An 18,400-nucleotide genomic window follows, 5' to 3' on the forward strand; every position below is an offset into this window, starting at 1 on the left:
TATGGTAGAGAAAAATCATGAGAAAAATAACAGAATATTACAGTTTTATCTTTATTCTTAAAGGGGACCTGTCACCCAGACATAAAAAGCTGTATAACAAAAGTCCTTTTCAAATTAAACATGAAACCCAAATTCCTTTTTTTATTAACACATCCATACCCATTATAAAGGCATTAAAAAATCCCAGCTGTCAATCTTTTATTGCCTGCCCTATAGAGGCGGGGCAGACAATAACTTTAACTTTCTAATTAATCACTCACTTTCCCCCTCATCCTCACCATCTAATTGTGTAACCAGTGCATGGGCCTGGGCATCTGGTCCCCCATTCTATCACATAAACAAGATTTTGACATGATTCAAAGCTTGCTGTACTAACAGTGTCTAGAAAATGGCACCTGCCTGCTGGCCGGGATTGTGTAATTCCAAGCAGGGCCGGAACTAGGGGTAAGCAGAAGAGGCAGCTGCCTAGGGCACAACGATTGAGGGGCGCCAGGCAGGAGCCTCTCCTGCCTACCCCTAGTGCTACTTTGTCATTGCCTCTGCCGCTTAACATTAGCAGCGGAGGCAATGACCAATCGAATCGCACCGCCCCCTTGCCCCCTCCTCCTGTTCCGTTCGGGGGGGCGGGGAGGTGGGCAGAGTTGGCTGACCAGGTTGCCTAGGGCGCCCGGTCGGCTTGGCCCGCCCCTGATTCCAAGACTGAAGGAAATAATATTTATTTTATTTATATTGTGTAAGTAAAGTTTATTTTGCTCAACGAACATGATAGAAATACATTTGAAATGATTGCGGTGACAGGTCCCCTTTAATACTTTGTTACCTATTAACACAATTTGGAAACAAATTTTCGCTGTAGGATTTGCTATACAATGAACTGAGAGAATTGGTCAAGGATCAAAGTGTTTTTGCAAGGTGGTGCAGTAATGAGAAGGGACATGTAGATAGGAAGACAATTTGTGGTGGAATTAGAACAAACAAAGCACAGTTGTCACAATGATAAGTCAGGTCCTGTAACTTTGTTGCACCTGCATCAAGTCCTGTACCACAGGCTCTGCCACTAAATGCATCTAGGGCTAAAGTATCTGCTGCTGACAAAGGGGGTCTTTTACTAGCACTACATACATTTGTATCAGTAACCCATAGCAACTAAGCTTTAGCTGTGATAAGTCTAAGGCATAAAGAATAATGAAGGCACATTTTTTATTAGCAGCGGTGCCCAGTGTTAGTATGTAATACCTATTATTGTTAAGAACAGTGGGAATGGAGTCTTTATTCAGCTGCAAACCACACTTATGTGCTTATTTCGATGTAACACTTCTCTTTTACATCTTGGAGACAATTTATGTACAAACACATGTAGAGCAGCTGTAAGTCTGTGCATATCCAAACACAATTACCCACTCCATGGATTTGTTGTGCCCACATAGAAGCTTCAGCTGCCTTTGCTGCTCGTTCTCCTAATCTCCATTTGCTGCAGTTGCTCTATTAAACATTAAACATGATTACATGCAAATCTGCTCCCAGCGTAATGAATGTAATAGCTGGTTGCACACTTGGTGATATGGCATGAGGGGCAAGGCAAATACAATGTCATGCTGCAATGTGATGAAGCATGCTATGACGGATCATTTTGACTGGGTGTGGTCATGTGACTTTTCCTGTCCTACAAACCTTGTATGGTGGCCAGTGGGTTTCCCGCCATGAGGGTCGGGTTTAACCCTGCGCTGACCCCGAGCATTGTTGCCCTGCAAGATCAAGAGCAGGGGGTAAGAGCAGGCATTTAAAGTTCTGCATAACAACACTTTAAAGAGCTTTAGTTTGTACAAACCGATATAATACAAGGCCCTACCTACAAGTTGTGTAGAGCTGTTTAACTGAAGCCCCACAGTCTGCATTAGTTTACTATACAGTAGATACAGTTATTGGACTGCTCCTCTTTAGAACTAAATACTTGCCATAATGACAAAGGAAGAAATATTTCATCACTGACAAGTCTTGAGAACAGAAATCAGCACACAGCTAACTCTGAGAGAAGAAACCACAAAAAAGTATCAAAAGAAAGCACAATTTCCAGTTAAACAACTGGAATGGGGCCAACTAGCTCAAACACCTTAGTTCAACTGACTGATTCCAGGCTTGTGTGCAAACCTACACTATATTCTAGCAAAATAGGACATAAAAAAATTGCAAAAAGTAATTTTCAAATGTTTAAATAACTAACTATTGGCAGCCATTTCCCCGGAGTACAGCTCTCGACATGTATATGGCTCATACACAAAGAAAGAATCACAAGATACACTAGAGCTCATGTACAATGTGGAAGGAAGAGGTCTGCAGGGCTGGAGCATAGAGACCTATGGCTAGCACTACAAATGCAGCAGCTATGTATTTATTAGTGGTGGTTGGACGCAGACAACCCCTACTACGTGTTACTTTATTTGTTCATCAGAGAGCGGCGGACGACTCAGGACACAGCAAGTCCCTGCCCTTACCACCTATAGAAGGCTGTAAGGACAGGGCTGGCCTGCATTTTAATACACTGGGCTCTGCAGATTTATTATTATTATTATTATATGAGAAAGGTCCTATTGAGGACCGAACGTCAGAGAAATTCTGTGCAATGTGCTCACAATAAAATTGTGATTGCTTTTACAGGGTGTGCCATATGGACACACACAGTAAGATCTGCTTGTTTCGCACATATTAGGGGCAAATCTCCTGCTGTATAAACCTGCAGATACACAAGCTTTCAGGCATGACCTTCTTCTAAAGATGCAAAGAGTGAGATATATATGTGGGATACACAATTAAGCTGCCCATACACCTACCAATAAAATCTTACAAAAGAAAGTTTCATACTATTTTCTTGTCATGTATGCAGCCAATCCTGATCAATATCCTTGTAACATGAAAAATGGTTGGTTAATCAGACATGTTTGAAATTTTCAGTAAGCAAAGAGCCAAACTTGCACATCATATACTCAGAGAGAGGAAACAGACGCAGAGTCCTGTGCCCACTGCCTACCCTATGGCAGACAGTAAGGACAAAGCTGGCCTGCACCTGCCTAAGCTGCACTCTGCAGCCAATCCCCAGGGCAGTTTGCTTAGTGCATGAGTAGTAAGCTGTGCACTCTTGCATCCCTTCTGCCACGTGACATAATAAATGCCCCCTTGCATGGGTTATCAGGTCTACTACACCCATGCATGCATGTTTTGTGATTAACAGACTCAAGAAAAAGGATAATAAGGCATTGTGGGAATTAGAGGCTTGGCTGGAGGAGTAGTACAGAGAGACACTGCTTGCAATATAAATTACTAATATGTAAATTACTTTTAGTTTCTAATTGTTAATTTAATTTTGTTAGAATTACATTTTCTTTCACTATGCAAAAATATTTTTAACTTGGCACCATTTCCTGAACATCTCTTCCAGTATCAAGGACATTTTTAGAATTCCCCTTGATTATGTCATGTGAATTAGTAAGAGCTTTATTACATTCTCTATATACTAATCTGTCATTATTGTAATAGATGATACCAAGTGTTTTAACCCATAGCAACTAACCAATGGTTGCTTTCAAGCAATTTACCAGAAATTGTAACTTGCTGATTGGTTACTATGGGTTAATTATTAGACCTGGTGCAAACTACCACTTTAATTATATTACTCTGTTAGAGCCGATGGATTAGTGCATTATATCAGAACCCCAATAAAACTGTAAATCCATAATGTTTTTACTACCTCCCCTCACTTACCCAGCACTTGGGCTTAATCCTGTCAGGCTGAGACCGGAATGGGTGCTGCTCTGGGGGCTCGCGCTTGTGCTGTTGCTTGGAGGAGGGGTGGCAGATGGTGGTGCTGTGTTTGAGGGTGGGCGTGGGTGGGCAAGAGATCCCACTGCACAAGGTAAGGTAGTCACTGCCAGAGATAAAGTTGTAAGAAGGATTTAAAAGGGGAAACTGATGTGAAGACATAAATGTTGGGGGAGTGGAAACTTGCTTAGAGTTTAGTTCAGTAACAAATAATAAGCTCTGGAACAAAGAAAACTGATTTAAAACATCACTGATACAGATAATATTGGGAAATTAATGGACTGTAGCAAAACTTCCACTTTGTGTAAATGAAGTGGATTCCATGCACACAAGCACAGAATGTGACAGCAGTTAAGAATTTCTCAGAGCATTTGTCGGGATTGCATCAGCCCATAGGTTACTTTATGCTTGAATTGACACAAGAAATATAACATGCACACAGGATACACAGTATTATGTCGATGTAGAGAGTATACTGAAGAGTTGACTGAGAAGTTAAGTAAGATTACATGTATTGCATTGGATTGGGATAGAGTAGCTCATATCCTCAGTAGTTTCTTGGGGTTAAGAAGCTGTGTAGGACGAGTAGATTTACAGTAGTTTCTTGGGGCTGAGAGCTGTGTAGGACTAGTAAAATTACCTGTTGTGCTGAGGTTACTGGAAGCCTGTGAAGTGAGGATTGGGGCAGACACCGGGGATGACACCTGGAGCAGATCAAGGAAAGGAGGAGAAATGAGAGAGGGGAACAAAGGGAAAAATAAGGAGAAAGGGAATGGAAAAAACAACAGCAAGGATACTGTGTGGGAGCCACAAAGTTGTACATTGCTCTGTAGCTATTAGTAGCATACTGTAATAAATATACTCACACTGACACTTTTTTCTTTTTTTTTTGCTGGTTGAATAATATATTGGAGATTTAAATGATGTGCAAAATACATTATGTGTACCTCAGGGAAATGGCCATACAATTGATTTATTATACAGAGACCTAATGATCAGAGAGGATCTTGACTGTTACCATTTGTGTCCCATACAGCAGCCTCTTTCCCTAAGTCTGAGATAAGTAGCATCAAATGTAATTTTTACCAGGTGTGCTCCAAACAACGACCCCTTGCCCTGCGTAGGGGTAAGTGGTGTGCTGCTGCAGGGGTTAATGCGTTTCTCCTTCTGTCGGCGGTTACAGAACCACACACGGATCACCTCCTTCTCCATTTTAAGCTGCTCAGCAATCACAAGGATCTCCTCAGAGGTAGGTTTCTGATTCTGGAGGGATGTCAAGTAATATATATATAGAAAATTTCCAAGTTTCATTGTTACCACCTATTCTTCCCTCTAGCCTCATGTTCATCAGTCTTTTAAACTGATGAACTTCCTCTGTGGCCAACTTCCACCTGCAACACTGTTTGCCACTCACCGCAATAAAGCTTTTCTCAAGTGCGTATCGCACGTTGGTCTCTATGCTGGTGCGTTTCTTTCGCCTGCGGCCTGGGAGCCCCTCATATCCTCCTCCAGGGCTGCTTAGAGGATTGGGGGAGGGTAGAGTGCTATCCACAGACATGGTTTCTGCAAAACAAATATGCAAGGATATTATGAATAAAGGGTGGACTGTATATCACAGCCAAAAAGGTCACTAATGTCCCATTTCCCAGCTGAATGCCTGATCGTGTCTCTTAGAGAATTCTTATGTATCCAGCCTTACCTGCATCACTCAGCCATTTTTGCAAAAGTGGTTTTAGTTTGCACATATTCTTAAAACTCAGATTAAGCGCCTCAAAACGTGAAATGGTTGTCTGAGAAAAGTCATTTCCATAAAGCTTTCCCATAGCCAGGCCCACATCCCCCTGTAATATAAAACAACATATTTAGCATGCTCAGTGGCAGATCTGTTTGTACCAGAAAAAAAATCTAAATCTTTGTGCATCCAGGGCTAAATTGCAATAATAAGATTTGGGCGAAAAGCAATATTAGCCCCTAGCCATGTACTATATTGGTTGCACACATACAAAATTTAATCTGGGTGAAATAGTTACTTTCCTGCTTATACTTTTGTGCGTCTAGGAAGTACACTAGCCCTTTTTCTAGAAGAAAATTACTGTGCAATAAAAGTATATCAAGTAGCAACACTACACAGATCAGACAGTACAACAAACACCTTACCTGAGTGAAGCCAAGTTTAATCCTACGCTGTTTGAAGGTTCTAGCAAACTGTTCCAGCTCCTCGAGATCATTAGGTTCTTCAGGATGGGATGTTTGATCAGAATGAGACAGGAGAGGAGTGTCCTGTGAGCCAGGTCGGGATACGGCCTAAAAGATCACATACATAAATAATATTTTTTATCATACTGGCACCTTGTTGCAAATGTTTTATTTACCTTCACTAGCTAATTACAACACACTTATCTACAAACTGTAATAAATAGACTATGAGTGTTTTCAGGTTACAACTGCATCCAGCAGGCCTGGACTGACAATGCAGATTCTGGTAAATGCCAGGGCCTTTTTTTTTTATCTTTCTCCAGACATGGGGTTCAAGGTGTATGGTACAGTGTTTCTAGTCACCTGAGTGGGGAGACTGGGCCTGGGCTGACCCGATAGAAGGTTCCCCTGATTTTGCTGAGGTAGCTGGAAGAGATTTGGTGCAGATATCAAGCCTGTAAGACAAATGGAAAAAAAGAGTGAGAACAATCAAAAGGCAACCTTGATAAACTTAAGTGAACACCAAGGTATTTTAACTCACCTTGTTGACCTTGCCCAGCCTGGGGCAAAAGAAACTGTGGGGTTGACTGTAAGGGATGACCAGGTACTAGAACCAACTGCTGTAATTGTAGCAATTGTTGAATATCCTAAAGATGTGAAGAGAAACAGACAAATGGATGTAAAAGATAATTCCAAGAAAAAGTTCTATACTTAAGTCAAAGTCTTATATTAGGGACACCGAAATCCATGTGTATGGAGAGAAGAAATAGTGTATGAAATAGTTAGCCATTGGGATTTGTGCAAGAGTGACATGGCTCAACAGGAGATATAATATAATGCATGCATATTATGAATAAAGGGTGTGAAGAGAAACAGACAAATGCATGTACACGATAATTCCAAGAAAAAGTTATATACTATAGACAAAGTCTTATATCAGGGACACCGAAATCCATGTGTATGGAGAGAAGAAATAGTGTATGAAATAGTTAGCCATTGGGATTTGTGCAAGAGTGACATGGTTCAACAGGAGATATAATGGTAATGTAATAGAGTACAGGGTCACACATTTTACTAGCACTGAGGTGAACAGAAAATCTAAAAGTAGGTATAATACAGTCCTGTGTAACTATATGGAAGTAATTACTGATATGGGTATATGCAGAATACAAAGGATTCCAAATTCCATACCAAATTCTTTAACCTAGTAACAGAATGGAATCTGAACCTGGCTTCATTTTAAAGGAATGCCAATGTCTGTAATAATTGTGGAGCACACAGAAATCATTTCTAATAATAATTCAGTAGTTGCACAGAGCCATTTACCATCTTGGGCACACAGTTTATAAAAAGTATGCACAAAAGAAAATTTTGTACAAATGGTCTACACAAACTTACAGACACCACTGCATGTGCTTATTGCCTTCATTGTATATTGTGTAATATATTTATACAGAATACTGATTTTTATGGTGTAATTTTTATTTCTGAATTAAACTGTTTACATAGCATAGAGGAAGCCAGCACTACACAATAGAACTGCTTTCAGATAATTGCAAAGTTATAGTTCAACCCTTCCAAGTGAACCCAGAACACACATAAACCCATATTGATCTAAACACTTGCATACATTAACCATATATACCAAAATCAATACTAATTGTCTATAATCCCCTCTAATGTACTTGTAAAGAGTAATCATGTCCCCCCACAAGCGCCTTTTTTCCAGAGAAAACAACCCCAACCCTGACAGTCTAACCTCATAGTATAAATCTTCCATCCCCTTTACCAGTTTAGTTGCAGTCTCTGCACTCTCTCCAGCTCATTAATATCCTTCTTAAGGACTGGAGCCCAAAACTGCACTGTTTCTCCTACTCCCATGTAACTGGAGGAGTCCCAGATTTTACTATTAAATGCTATTCTACCACTCTTAGCAATACAGGTGTCAGGGAGCTGCTATTTTGCTACCTTCCCATTGTTCTGCTGATTGGCTGCTGGGGCGGGAAGGGGGAAAAAATTTTTCCCATGACAGTATTCCTTTAAGCGGACAGCACATGTTTTCAAAAACATACAGATATAAGTGGTCGCAACCAGGCAAATGTTAAAAGAGAATGTTACATGCAGTGAGAGAATCACTGTACAATGCTATGCGGTAAAATAGAGTTTCTTTGAAAGCAGATTGCCATGGATGAGCAGTGAGATGCCAGTGAATAAGCAGGGTTGTAGTGCTCACCTGTGCAGTGAGGTGGATGGGCTGGGACAGAGCGAGCTGGTGAGGTTGCTGTTGACTTGTGGGGAGGGTCTGCGAGTCAGACCCTGACTGGGTTGCACTGGCGGCGGCACTGGATTGCTGCACAGCAGCGGCAAGAAGCTGAGCTTGCTGGAGAAGCAACTGCTGCTGTGCAGGGAGGAGAGCAGTGAGCTGCAGCCAGGGCCAAAAAAAAAATCAGGGACAAAAGCAGAAAGAAGAGAGGAGGGAAGGAAACAGGGTAAGAGAGGAAGAAAATTAAGAAATAAAGTGGGAATAAAAAGAAAAGTGAAGAAGAGTAAACGGAAAGAGAGGAGGGAGGAAAAGACAAGATATATTAGATGCAGGAAAGCAGCAAACAGCCAAATAAACACAGCGTTTCATAGTAGGGTTTTGTTAAGTCAAAAGCAAATTAAAGTGCAGCAAATACATAGGTACAGCTATGGTATATATACACACATGGATGGGTACAACCAGTAATATCTACTTGTGTGCTGGTGCAGTGAGTTATTGCAAACACCATCCAATCATACACAGGGGAGATACAGCTTGGTACATACACACATCATCATTTATACAGTTACACAAACCCTAGTGCACACAGAGAAACCTTAGGATACTGAGAGGTTAGTACACATATTATGTACAGCACAGCTGTATTCCAACAGCAGGAATGAACACCTTATATTATAAAATAAAATATATTAAAATATTAAAATATATTATTTCAGATAGAATAACAGTGAGAGTGGTATGTGTTTGCACTCCCATATATACCAAAGTGCAGATGTAATTGAGGCACAAACAAAGAATGTGTGGTTCTTGAAACCATCTATGCACAAAAGCAAACCTCATGGAAGGTCCCAATAAAACATGCACTGTCCAGTGTGCTGACTAACATCCATTCAGTTCTGACAATCACTGCTAAATAAAAGGTAAAAGTCTCCCCCAGGGGCCTACACAAATAAACATCATTATAATGAATGAGAAGAGGAAATCCCCACTGTACTGTACCCAGGTAACAGGGGGTCCTAGGAAAAGACACCATTTTTTTTAATATTTTATGGGAAAATATCATAAAGAACTAATGTGGCAGCAGAATATGTGAATGAGATGCATGGTAGTTTAAATATCATATATAAGGGTTATGTAGTAATGTCCAGAAACCCACATCACGGCAAACCTTTCTATTTATTTTTAAATAACTCTTGCAAACAAAAAGGACCAATTACATTTGGTAACTAATTGTCAAAGAGACTTTGGAGCTATTATAGGGTACAGCATGAAAGACTACCACACCACAGTACCCGTGCAGGTTTAGTAACTGTGATACAAACTACTGCAGCTATGTTTTTGTTATTAGTATAAATGGAGATTACTTACCCCAGCAAGCTGGCTCCCAGCCAAGAGGAGCTGTGTTTGGGGAAGAGATGTGGGAGGCTGCTGAGGGGCAGGTGGAGCCTGTGGAGTAGGAGGTGCAGAGGGCATTTGGGGAACAGGAGTGCTAGGGAGGGATGGTGACCGGTCCCCACTTTCTTCATCTGTAATCTAAAACAGAGAAAGGGCAAAAAGGAAAGGACACAGGTCATGTATAGATTGTAAGCTCTATAAGGCAGAGACTTCTTGCTACTGTATTTCTTATCACATGGCACGTAATCTCTGTATATTTGTCTATTATAACATTTGTTCTTGAGGTATACTTTTCTGTACTGCAAAATTTCACTGCACTGCATATTCATACCTAGTAGTAAGAATAGTTCTTGGATCAAGCAGCTGTGCAACAGTCACAATAACATTGCCATTATGAAGCATTCATGCCGCACCATGAAACACATTTCACTAAGTAGATCTCCTCTGAGGCTGCACTTTTCTTTCCAGTCTATCACCAAATAAAATACTAAAAGTAAAGCAGGCCCAGACTGGCAAACTGACACTGCGCTAGCTGCCACACACTAGTGATTTATATTTGGTTTTTGGTCCTCTGGGTACCTGAATTGCCAATTCAAGGTTTGGTGTAACATGCCCATGAAGGTATGCATTCAAGCTATAATGAAGCAGCAAGAGAATACAGAGTATTATAATGTTTGATTCCCGTTTTAAAGGAGAGATGCTGAACAGAACACATAAGGCAATAGAGGGATTAAGGGGAAGTAAGCAGCAGTGCTCAGGAAGCAAGTGCAGTGCTGTGACAGCGAGGGGAATTTCCCTCATGTGCCCCAAGGCTCTGAAATCGACACAACAGAACAATGAGAAAAGATTTACAGACAAGTTCACCATTGCCACAGAGTCTATTTCTGTGCTGGGTGAGAAATATTAAACCTCATCAAATTCTGTTAACTCTCTCTCTGTACTAGAAAATGTAAGAGGACTTTTCCTATGGACTATATGCATTGGCCTACTGCATATTCCCACACAGTGTATGCAATTTATTCAGATGTATGAAAACCTATAACCAGAATAAACTTCTTAGTTAAAGCACAAATCTCATTTTATAATAAGAGATAAGTTTAAACATTGCGTGTACAAGGTAGGTAGGTATGTACAAGGTAGGTGTATTTAGCCTACAATGATTCAGTTATACGACATAGCACATGGAAAACATGGTCAGGCTGGAGGCCAGTGTCTGATTATTTAGACAATACAGACTTCTAAATGCAATGTGATCATGAGTTACACCTTAGAAATTTTAGGGTCAGAGGCACATGGGGGCCACTGGTAACATTTTGCCACCAATGCAATTTCCTGCTTGGTGGGCAGGTAGCAAAATGCTGCCAACCGCCATGAATGACTTCAAAGTCATAAGTACAGTATAACAGAATTATCCCAGGTTTACTTCATTAATATACAGTTGTTTTGCAGATATCAGTTCTAATTTGTGTCTACTGCATATATACCTGCATGCTACTGTGCTCAAATGTCTATTCTCATATCCCCTGCAAAATATACAGCCTTCATGTATGTGCCCTACAGTTTTTTTATTTGCTCATAACCTGCCATTTTTTACTGCAGGTATACTTTGCCCACTGCATGGATTTTTATCTCTTGCTTGCATATGCTTGTCTGAATGATGCGCAAGTTAGGGGATGGGAAGGGGGGATGCCTAAGGCTGAGTTCTTTTCAAGGGATCTGAGGCAATTCTGCACAAATAAAATGCAGTGTGCAAAAAAATGTCAAATTTCGTTTTTTGTTTTTAAACTTTGCACACTGCTTTTTTAGACATAAATAACTCCTGTCTGTAAATATTTAGTAGGATGTACTTATGCCATCTGCTGGTATATTTAAATTCTGCATCTGAGTGCCCTGACTGTGCCTGTCACCAAAGGAGCCATTGAACGATAAAGGGGGCAGGGTGCAAACTGCAAAAAACTTTTTCCATGGTCTGCGTCCCAGGGGCAGGATCTGCAACTTCTAGGTAATCAGCGCTTGCTGACTTTGGCACCACTGCATTTATGGGCAACTTAGGAAGCATCATTAAGAGCATTCTGCAAAGAATTCTGCAAAGCACCTGCTGGTACAGAGCTGCCTCTGCATCTTAGTAAATGAGTCCTAAGGGGAAACAGTTTCACCCCCTTAGTGTTTTTGCTTGAGTATTCAAGGGCTTTAGTCAATGACCCACATTGCCTATGGTTGCTGTAGACTAAATGACTGTGGGGGGGTGTATTTGCACTTTGCTTTTCCACTATGGTGCAACAGAGCTATTATTATTATTATTAACATTTATTTATAAAGCGCCAACATATTCCGCAGCGCTGTACAATAAGTCTCAAATCCACTGAGGTTATACTACTTGGCATACCTTTGGAGAAAGTGAGAAGGGTGATCCTTTATTTTGCTGAACCTATAGGAGGAAGAGATACAAAATATTGAATCCTGTACATATTCAAGGTGAAATAATTAACAAGTGAAAAATAAATAAAAAAACACCAACCTCGTGTAGAGAATCTGCACCATTCCTTTCATTATCTATAAGAAAGAAAATACTGTTATTCTTATTCCATATAAACTTGCAAATGCAGTACAAATTGTGATTTTTCACTACATATCTGTGTCATATCTTATTTGAGATCCAGGTTATCAGCATATGAACATGTTTTTTGATCAGCCAGTATTCCATAGGAAGCAAATAAGCATTTCCCCAATTCTTGCCCTAAATAGCCTTCTGGCTTTAAATAGCTTTGATCTTTAATTCTGTGGACCCATAAAAATAAGTTAGGAAAGCCCCATTCTCCAAAATTCCACCCCAAGCAATGGCTTGTTGCCTGTCCTTAAATACAGCCCTAATAAAAAGATTATTCCTTTAGCCTATTCAGTGCAAATAACTGTTGGTAACTAATGCATATATAACTTCCATCATTCTATCTTTTAGTTAACAATAATTCTGACAGATTTAAGACCTGCTGTGCAAGTGTTAGAGGGTCTAAACGCAGACCCTATAACCCTAATAATAACTCTAATTCCTCTTTGCACTAAAAATGCCCAAACTAGATTATTATCAACATAATGACAAAGAGTCGAATAACATTTCTGCTGAATGCTGCCTATCCCTGCTTTAGTCTGTACCTGTCTCTGTCTTCTCTACATGCCAGTGATATGGACCTAGGCACAGTCATCTAGAATAGGTTCTTAGATTTCCTCTGTTTGTGACTATGTCATACACATCAAAGGTCCTCTCACAGTCAGTTGGCCCTTTCAGTCTTTCTGTGTGTGCCTCATAGAAACTTACTCACAAGACGGACTTCAGCAGTATCTCACACACAAAGGAGGTTTTCCCTGACACTTAGAGAAATGTTTTCACTCATTCTGTCAGAGCCTTCCTCACAGTGTGGTGCTATAGAAAAGGTTCCTTTTAGCCTAATAGTGCCATTCTCACACTTTATCTGAGACATATAGAGTTCTCACTCATTCCTTCCTCTTTCAGTGTCAATAATCTGCCTTGGTTCGCCAGGGTCTTCCAAACAGAAGGCCACTCATTCACATACACTAGGCCAACAAGAAATAGGGTTACCTGTTACACCCCCTTCTGTGTGCAGTTTGCTGAGATGCCCTGGTTTAGACATTCTTATTTCTGTAAAGAAAAAGAAAATGGGAAGATTATAATACACCCAAGGAAGTAGCACAAAACTAGTTACACATTAATACCTTTAAATTAATTGGAAACAAGGTAGCAAATATTACATTATTTAGACAGTATTACCCCTATTTTTTTTAACTTCTATATTCCATAATCCGGCAATGCTCATCACACCTCCCTCAAGCTACTGCTGAGCTACAACTTAGCTCCAGCTATGGGGTCCTGGGAGTTATGGTGCAGCAACAGCTTTAGTGCCGCAGGTTGCACATTGCTGTATGAGGATACTCTCAACATATAAAAATCAATGAAAGTGTTTTCACAGGTGAAAGGAGGGGAATGAAATTAATCATTAATGCATCACCCTAGAACAAAGCTTACATTATACAAGTATATGTAACATTTATTACAACAAACGTGAGTAACTGGTACTGGACATTGATTCCATTACTCCCAGCTACCAAAACTGTCAAAGGGATGGTGAGAAATGATTTCTAAAGGTTGCCTAAAATGGGCTCTGGTGGCGCTGGCAGGATTAGATAGTAGGAAAACAGAGCTAAAAGAGACGGACGCTGGCAGAGTCATCGTAGGCTAAGAGTTGCGGAAAGATAATGAACAGGCTAGGGATTTTGGTAAAGTGTAGAATAATTAGAAGGCATACAGATTGTGACCAAGGTCAGTGAAGTTGCTTCAAAACACACATCTGAAGGTTTAACTGCACATGAAAAGCATAATAAAAATTAAAGGAATACTATCATACTATATCAAACACATTTTCATAATTCCATTCGATTCTTTAAGCAAGTTTAAATAGTGTTGTGTTATATGTTAAGTTGGAATTTAATATATAATAATTGAAGGGTCTATTAAATAAAGCTGGCCATATACAGATATTGTCACCAGTAGTAATGACCAAATCTGGACCATTTCACTTTGCTTAAAAATTCGCAAAACTGCTGAAAAAAACGCAAAATGGCAAAAAATTTGTGAAATGCAGCAGTATTGAAAAAAAAAAAATTTGCAGAATTTCGCAGCAAATCCATGCCTGGCCAAAAAATGTGCTCATCACTAGTTGTCAGATACCAGGTTATGTATGATTTTCTGGGAAGTGTGTGTTCATGGAGTCAATAGGTTTCAGCCAGATATCTGCTGGGAAGGTTAGAGTCTGTCAGGTAAGCATGGCATTGTCACAATAATGCTGTCCCTCTACTGACGGGATTCTCTAGGCCCTTATTATGATCCAATCTTTGGCCTGGGCTAAGCAACTGGATAATGCCAATTTGGGCCAGTATGTTGTGGACACTGTAGGTTAATGCTTTATCCTACTCTATTAAAAGACCAACATTATTCATCTATCCTCTTGTATGGCTGCTTTTTAGTTAAAGGATCATTGATTCTAACGTTTTTCTCATGCCATGTAGCAACCATGTGGTTCCTGTGTATTTAAGTGTAAATAGAAAATAATGGATTGAAATTAGCTGAAGTGAAGGCCAAAGCATGGATATCTGTCTGTTCTATAATCTTTCTCTGATGTAGGCCCATAATTGCAGTTTAACAGTTGTAGAAGAGCCCTAGTTGGGCACAGGGATGTAGAGGCTGTGCTCTTCCTGCCATAGTTGCAATACAACACAATATCCCAATATTGCCAAGGAACTGTAGTACATATGCTTGGCTATACATATGAACATTTTCTTACATGGGTGCAGTTCCTAGTGCAAAATGGAGGATTGTGGAAAATCAATGTCTTGCAAAGTGACAATATTTGTGTGATGGTAGGACCCTTGTAAGGTTAAGAGGAGGGAGATGAGGGCAGAGGAGGGGGTTGCTTAGTGGGGGGAATCCATGGGGGTGACTGTGGGAGGACGTGAGTTAGTCAAGGGGAACTCTCACTTCTGCTTCTTCTTTCCCTGCTCAACAGAATATTTACCGTCACAGCCTAAAAATATGCAGTGTTACACATGCATACCAGTGCTTAAGCACAGCACCACTATTACACAGCAATACAATACATGTTATCCTATAAGAAATGATACACATGGCTATAGAAAACACACACTATATATATATATATATATATATATATATATATATATATAGTAAGCACAAACAAACCATACTCACAGGACTTGTATGAACTAAAAAAATAGTGTTTAATTTAACGTTTCAGCTTAGACTCAAGCTTGAAGACGGCTTGAGTGTAAGCTGAAATATAGAATTAAACACCATTTTTTTGCTTCATACAAGTCCTGTGAGTGCGGTTTGTTTGTGCTTACTAATTATGTTATATTAACCATGCACCCAGGCAGTACCTGGAGTTTTTTGTGCACTATTCCTGGACTTTTAATATATATACATTTTATAGCACAAGAGCCGCAAAAGGGAAAAGTTACAGAATACTGGCCAAGTCCTTTCAGGCTGTAAGCTTGCAGAAAGGGCCTATTTTTTCCCATAGCTTTTTGTGCTGCACAAATAACATAGTAAAAAGAGTCTCCTCCTATTCTCAGCTGATTCCTAATCTTGTGCTGTCTGTCAGAGATGAGCAACATGAGTGGTTCGGATGCAAGCTAAATAATATACAGATTAACACAAACAACAAAATGACAGTAATAAATGAATCCAGTCTTACACCCTAAAATCATATGAAGGGTAATAGTGGTTACTAACTTTTTTACAGTAATGTAGCTAATAAAGAAAAACAGTTCCATAATTTAAAAAAATAATGTCAAATATATAGAAATTTTGCATACTGTTTCCTTAAGAACTGTATATACAGACTGTTATGGTCTCTGTTATGGTATACAATATGAGTGTGCCCTACAGCCTGTAGACAAATTGTGTGGCCAGCATATGTAGAGCGCTAGGTATACGCACTCCCAACTGGTGGGCAGTGATATCTCGATGACATTTTCAAGTTTGAAAGCAACTCTTAGTAAGGCATTCTCATACAAAATATGCACAGTATTCTGTGTTATAGTCTATATAAAGTATGTGTGTAATTCTGTAGGGGAATAATTTTTTTCTCAGTGCTATAATATTCTCACAATGACACACAAAGGACTTCCTTGAGGGACTCTCACTGTATCTATCTCACACACTGCTTAGCAACGCTTATTTGTGAAAGGCACACAGAGGTTTTGTTTTCCATGTAACATGGCACTCAACACTCACATTTGGCACAGTCTGCCAATAATCTTTTAGCTGGTTAGTGTATTACATTTTTTGTGTGCCAGGCTAGTCAAATGGCAGACTGATGGATGCCTGTAAGTGCCTTACAGCTGGCTTCTAATATATCTACTGTGCCTGTCAGGAAAAGGAAACTAATTGTTGTCAGTTGGCCTCTTCACACCTGACCCTGAAATACACAAGGAATGTTTACAGTCATACAACACTCTTTCATTATACACAGTTTTATGGACATACCATAGCTATACAACACCTTCCATGAGGACTATTATAAAAAAAATCCAAGGTCAGCCACTGGTACCATGGAATATACATTCTTTATTGGTATTCCCCCCAAATGCAGTAGGAGCAGGGAATGTACCTACCATGACCCATTATGCCTTGTTTATTTCAGTGTGCCTGATGCATGTATGGGCGTTAATGTTACAGGGACAATGCGCAGACCCATGGTGTGAATACAGTGAAGTTGCATTACGGTTCCGCAACTTATATACAGTAGCTACTGAGAAAAAAAGCAATACATTTGCTCTAAAAAAGAAATGCTCCATATGTTTATGTTTCACTGTTGACCCCTGCACCCAAGATACACTCCTGTTAACAAAACTATAACGCTAATAAATACAGAATTCCAGCAATGAAAAGATAACAAAAACTGCCTCAAGAATATACACGCAAGGAGCCATGCACCGCAGCTCATTATAAAGTGCTTACTTCAATACACAGAACACTTACTCTGTCACCACCTTCACTATAAAGCATTCTTTAAAGGTATTCTCACCCGGCTGCCATGAAGACACATGCACATCACATAGACACTTCTCTCTGATACAACTCATACAAACACACACAATCGCACATACACAGTTAATACCAATACACACACACACAGCACCCTTGCCTAACTGATGCCAACACAAAGCAGCTAACATAACCACACACACATATACACATAAGCAGACTTACACAGCTGACTCCAACACTCGCACAGCAGCCGGGACACTCAGACCAGGGCAGGCAACAGTTTCCAGCATGGTGCAAATTAACCCTTTGAGCACTTTGCTCACCTGTTACCCAGGGGATAGAGATCACCATGATTCGCAGATGGAGCTATGAGCATGCAGAAAGAGAGATTTGAGGATCCGAAGCAGTGATCAGAAAAAAGAGCGCACAGGAACAAACCCTCCCACACTGACATTTAACCCTCACACTTCCACACCCAACACAATATTCTCAAAGTTTACCCTCCACTGAATTATTCATAAGAGTGAACATATTCACAGTGGCACCTACAGTGCTACCAGATGTACAAGTAAAGGGGTTATTTACAGCACTGGTGTGATGAATAGATGTTCTTTTGTAAATGAGGCGAGTTTGCACACTTTGGTGTGAAACTGGGGCTCCATGCACTATACGCTTGGAGTACCAGTAATAAATGACACTATTTTGTCATAACAAGTATGAAACGGGTACGTTTTTGGCAATGTTATCTGATTTTTCTCATGCTAATGACATCGGTATGACATTTTATAATATCTTTTATTTGGAAGGTGGTATTGAACCATTGTTCTGGTTGTATTAGGTGTCAGTTATAAAGCTGAAACACAAATTTGCATCCATGTTCTTGTCAGGTTTAGTGTCTCAGTTGTAGCACATAGTGCAGCTAGCCAGGTTTCTGATAGTACACCAGAAATAATGGCTATTTTAAATTGGTTTCTATTTTTTTATTTTTGAAAAGGTTTGAAAGTTTGAAAACATCTTTATTTCTGTTTTTTTATCTGAAACCAAGTGAACTGAAAACAGTCCAAGTGAAAGCTTAACAACTCATTTAGGCTGAAAAGGAGCAATGTGTTGCGGTGCAAGGGAATCCTTGACCTGTGGATTTGTGCATTTGC

The 18,400-nt window shown here is 39.9% G+C and overlaps 1 protein-coding gene across 2 annotated transcripts in view; it reads right to left on the reverse strand.

Moving 5' to 3' along the window:
- Positions 1-18,400, reverse strand: part of pou2f2 (POU class 2 homeobox 2) — a 68,158-nt gene that overhangs the window by 9,965 nt on the left and 39,793 nt on the right. The window contains exons 2-15 of one of the 2 annotated variants that reach the window (XM_002936399.5): positions 13,263-13,322; positions 12,186-12,220; positions 12,054-12,095; positions 9,641-9,805; positions 8,243-8,431; positions 6,551-6,656; positions 6,373-6,464; positions 5,971-6,117; positions 5,513-5,654; positions 5,228-5,376; positions 4,900-5,076; positions 4,454-4,517; positions 3,757-3,919; positions 1,672-1,745 (exon numbers count right to left, since the gene is read on the reverse strand). In XM_002936399.5, the coding sequence (XP_002936445.2) occupies positions 1,672-1,745; positions 3,757-3,919; positions 4,454-4,517; positions 4,900-5,076; positions 5,228-5,376; positions 5,513-5,654; positions 5,971-6,117; positions 6,373-6,464; positions 6,551-6,656; positions 8,243-8,431; positions 9,641-9,805; positions 12,054-12,095; positions 12,186-12,220; positions 13,263-13,322 (1,605 nt within the window). The remainder of the gene's footprint in view (positions 1-1,671; positions 1,746-3,756; positions 3,920-4,453; positions 4,518-4,899; positions 5,077-5,227; positions 5,377-5,512; positions 5,655-5,970; positions 6,118-6,372; positions 6,465-6,550; positions 6,657-8,242; positions 8,432-9,640; positions 9,806-12,053; positions 12,096-12,185; positions 12,221-13,262; positions 13,323-18,400) is intronic. The other variant, XM_004916256.4, reaches the window with a different exon arrangement.

This window comes from Xenopus tropicalis, chromosome 7 (assembly GCF_000004195.4).
Source record: "Xenopus tropicalis strain Nigerian chromosome 7, UCB_Xtro_10.0, whole genome shotgun sequence".
Classification (NCBI taxonomy): Eukaryota; Metazoa; Chordata; class Amphibia; order Anura; family Pipidae; genus Xenopus; species Xenopus tropicalis.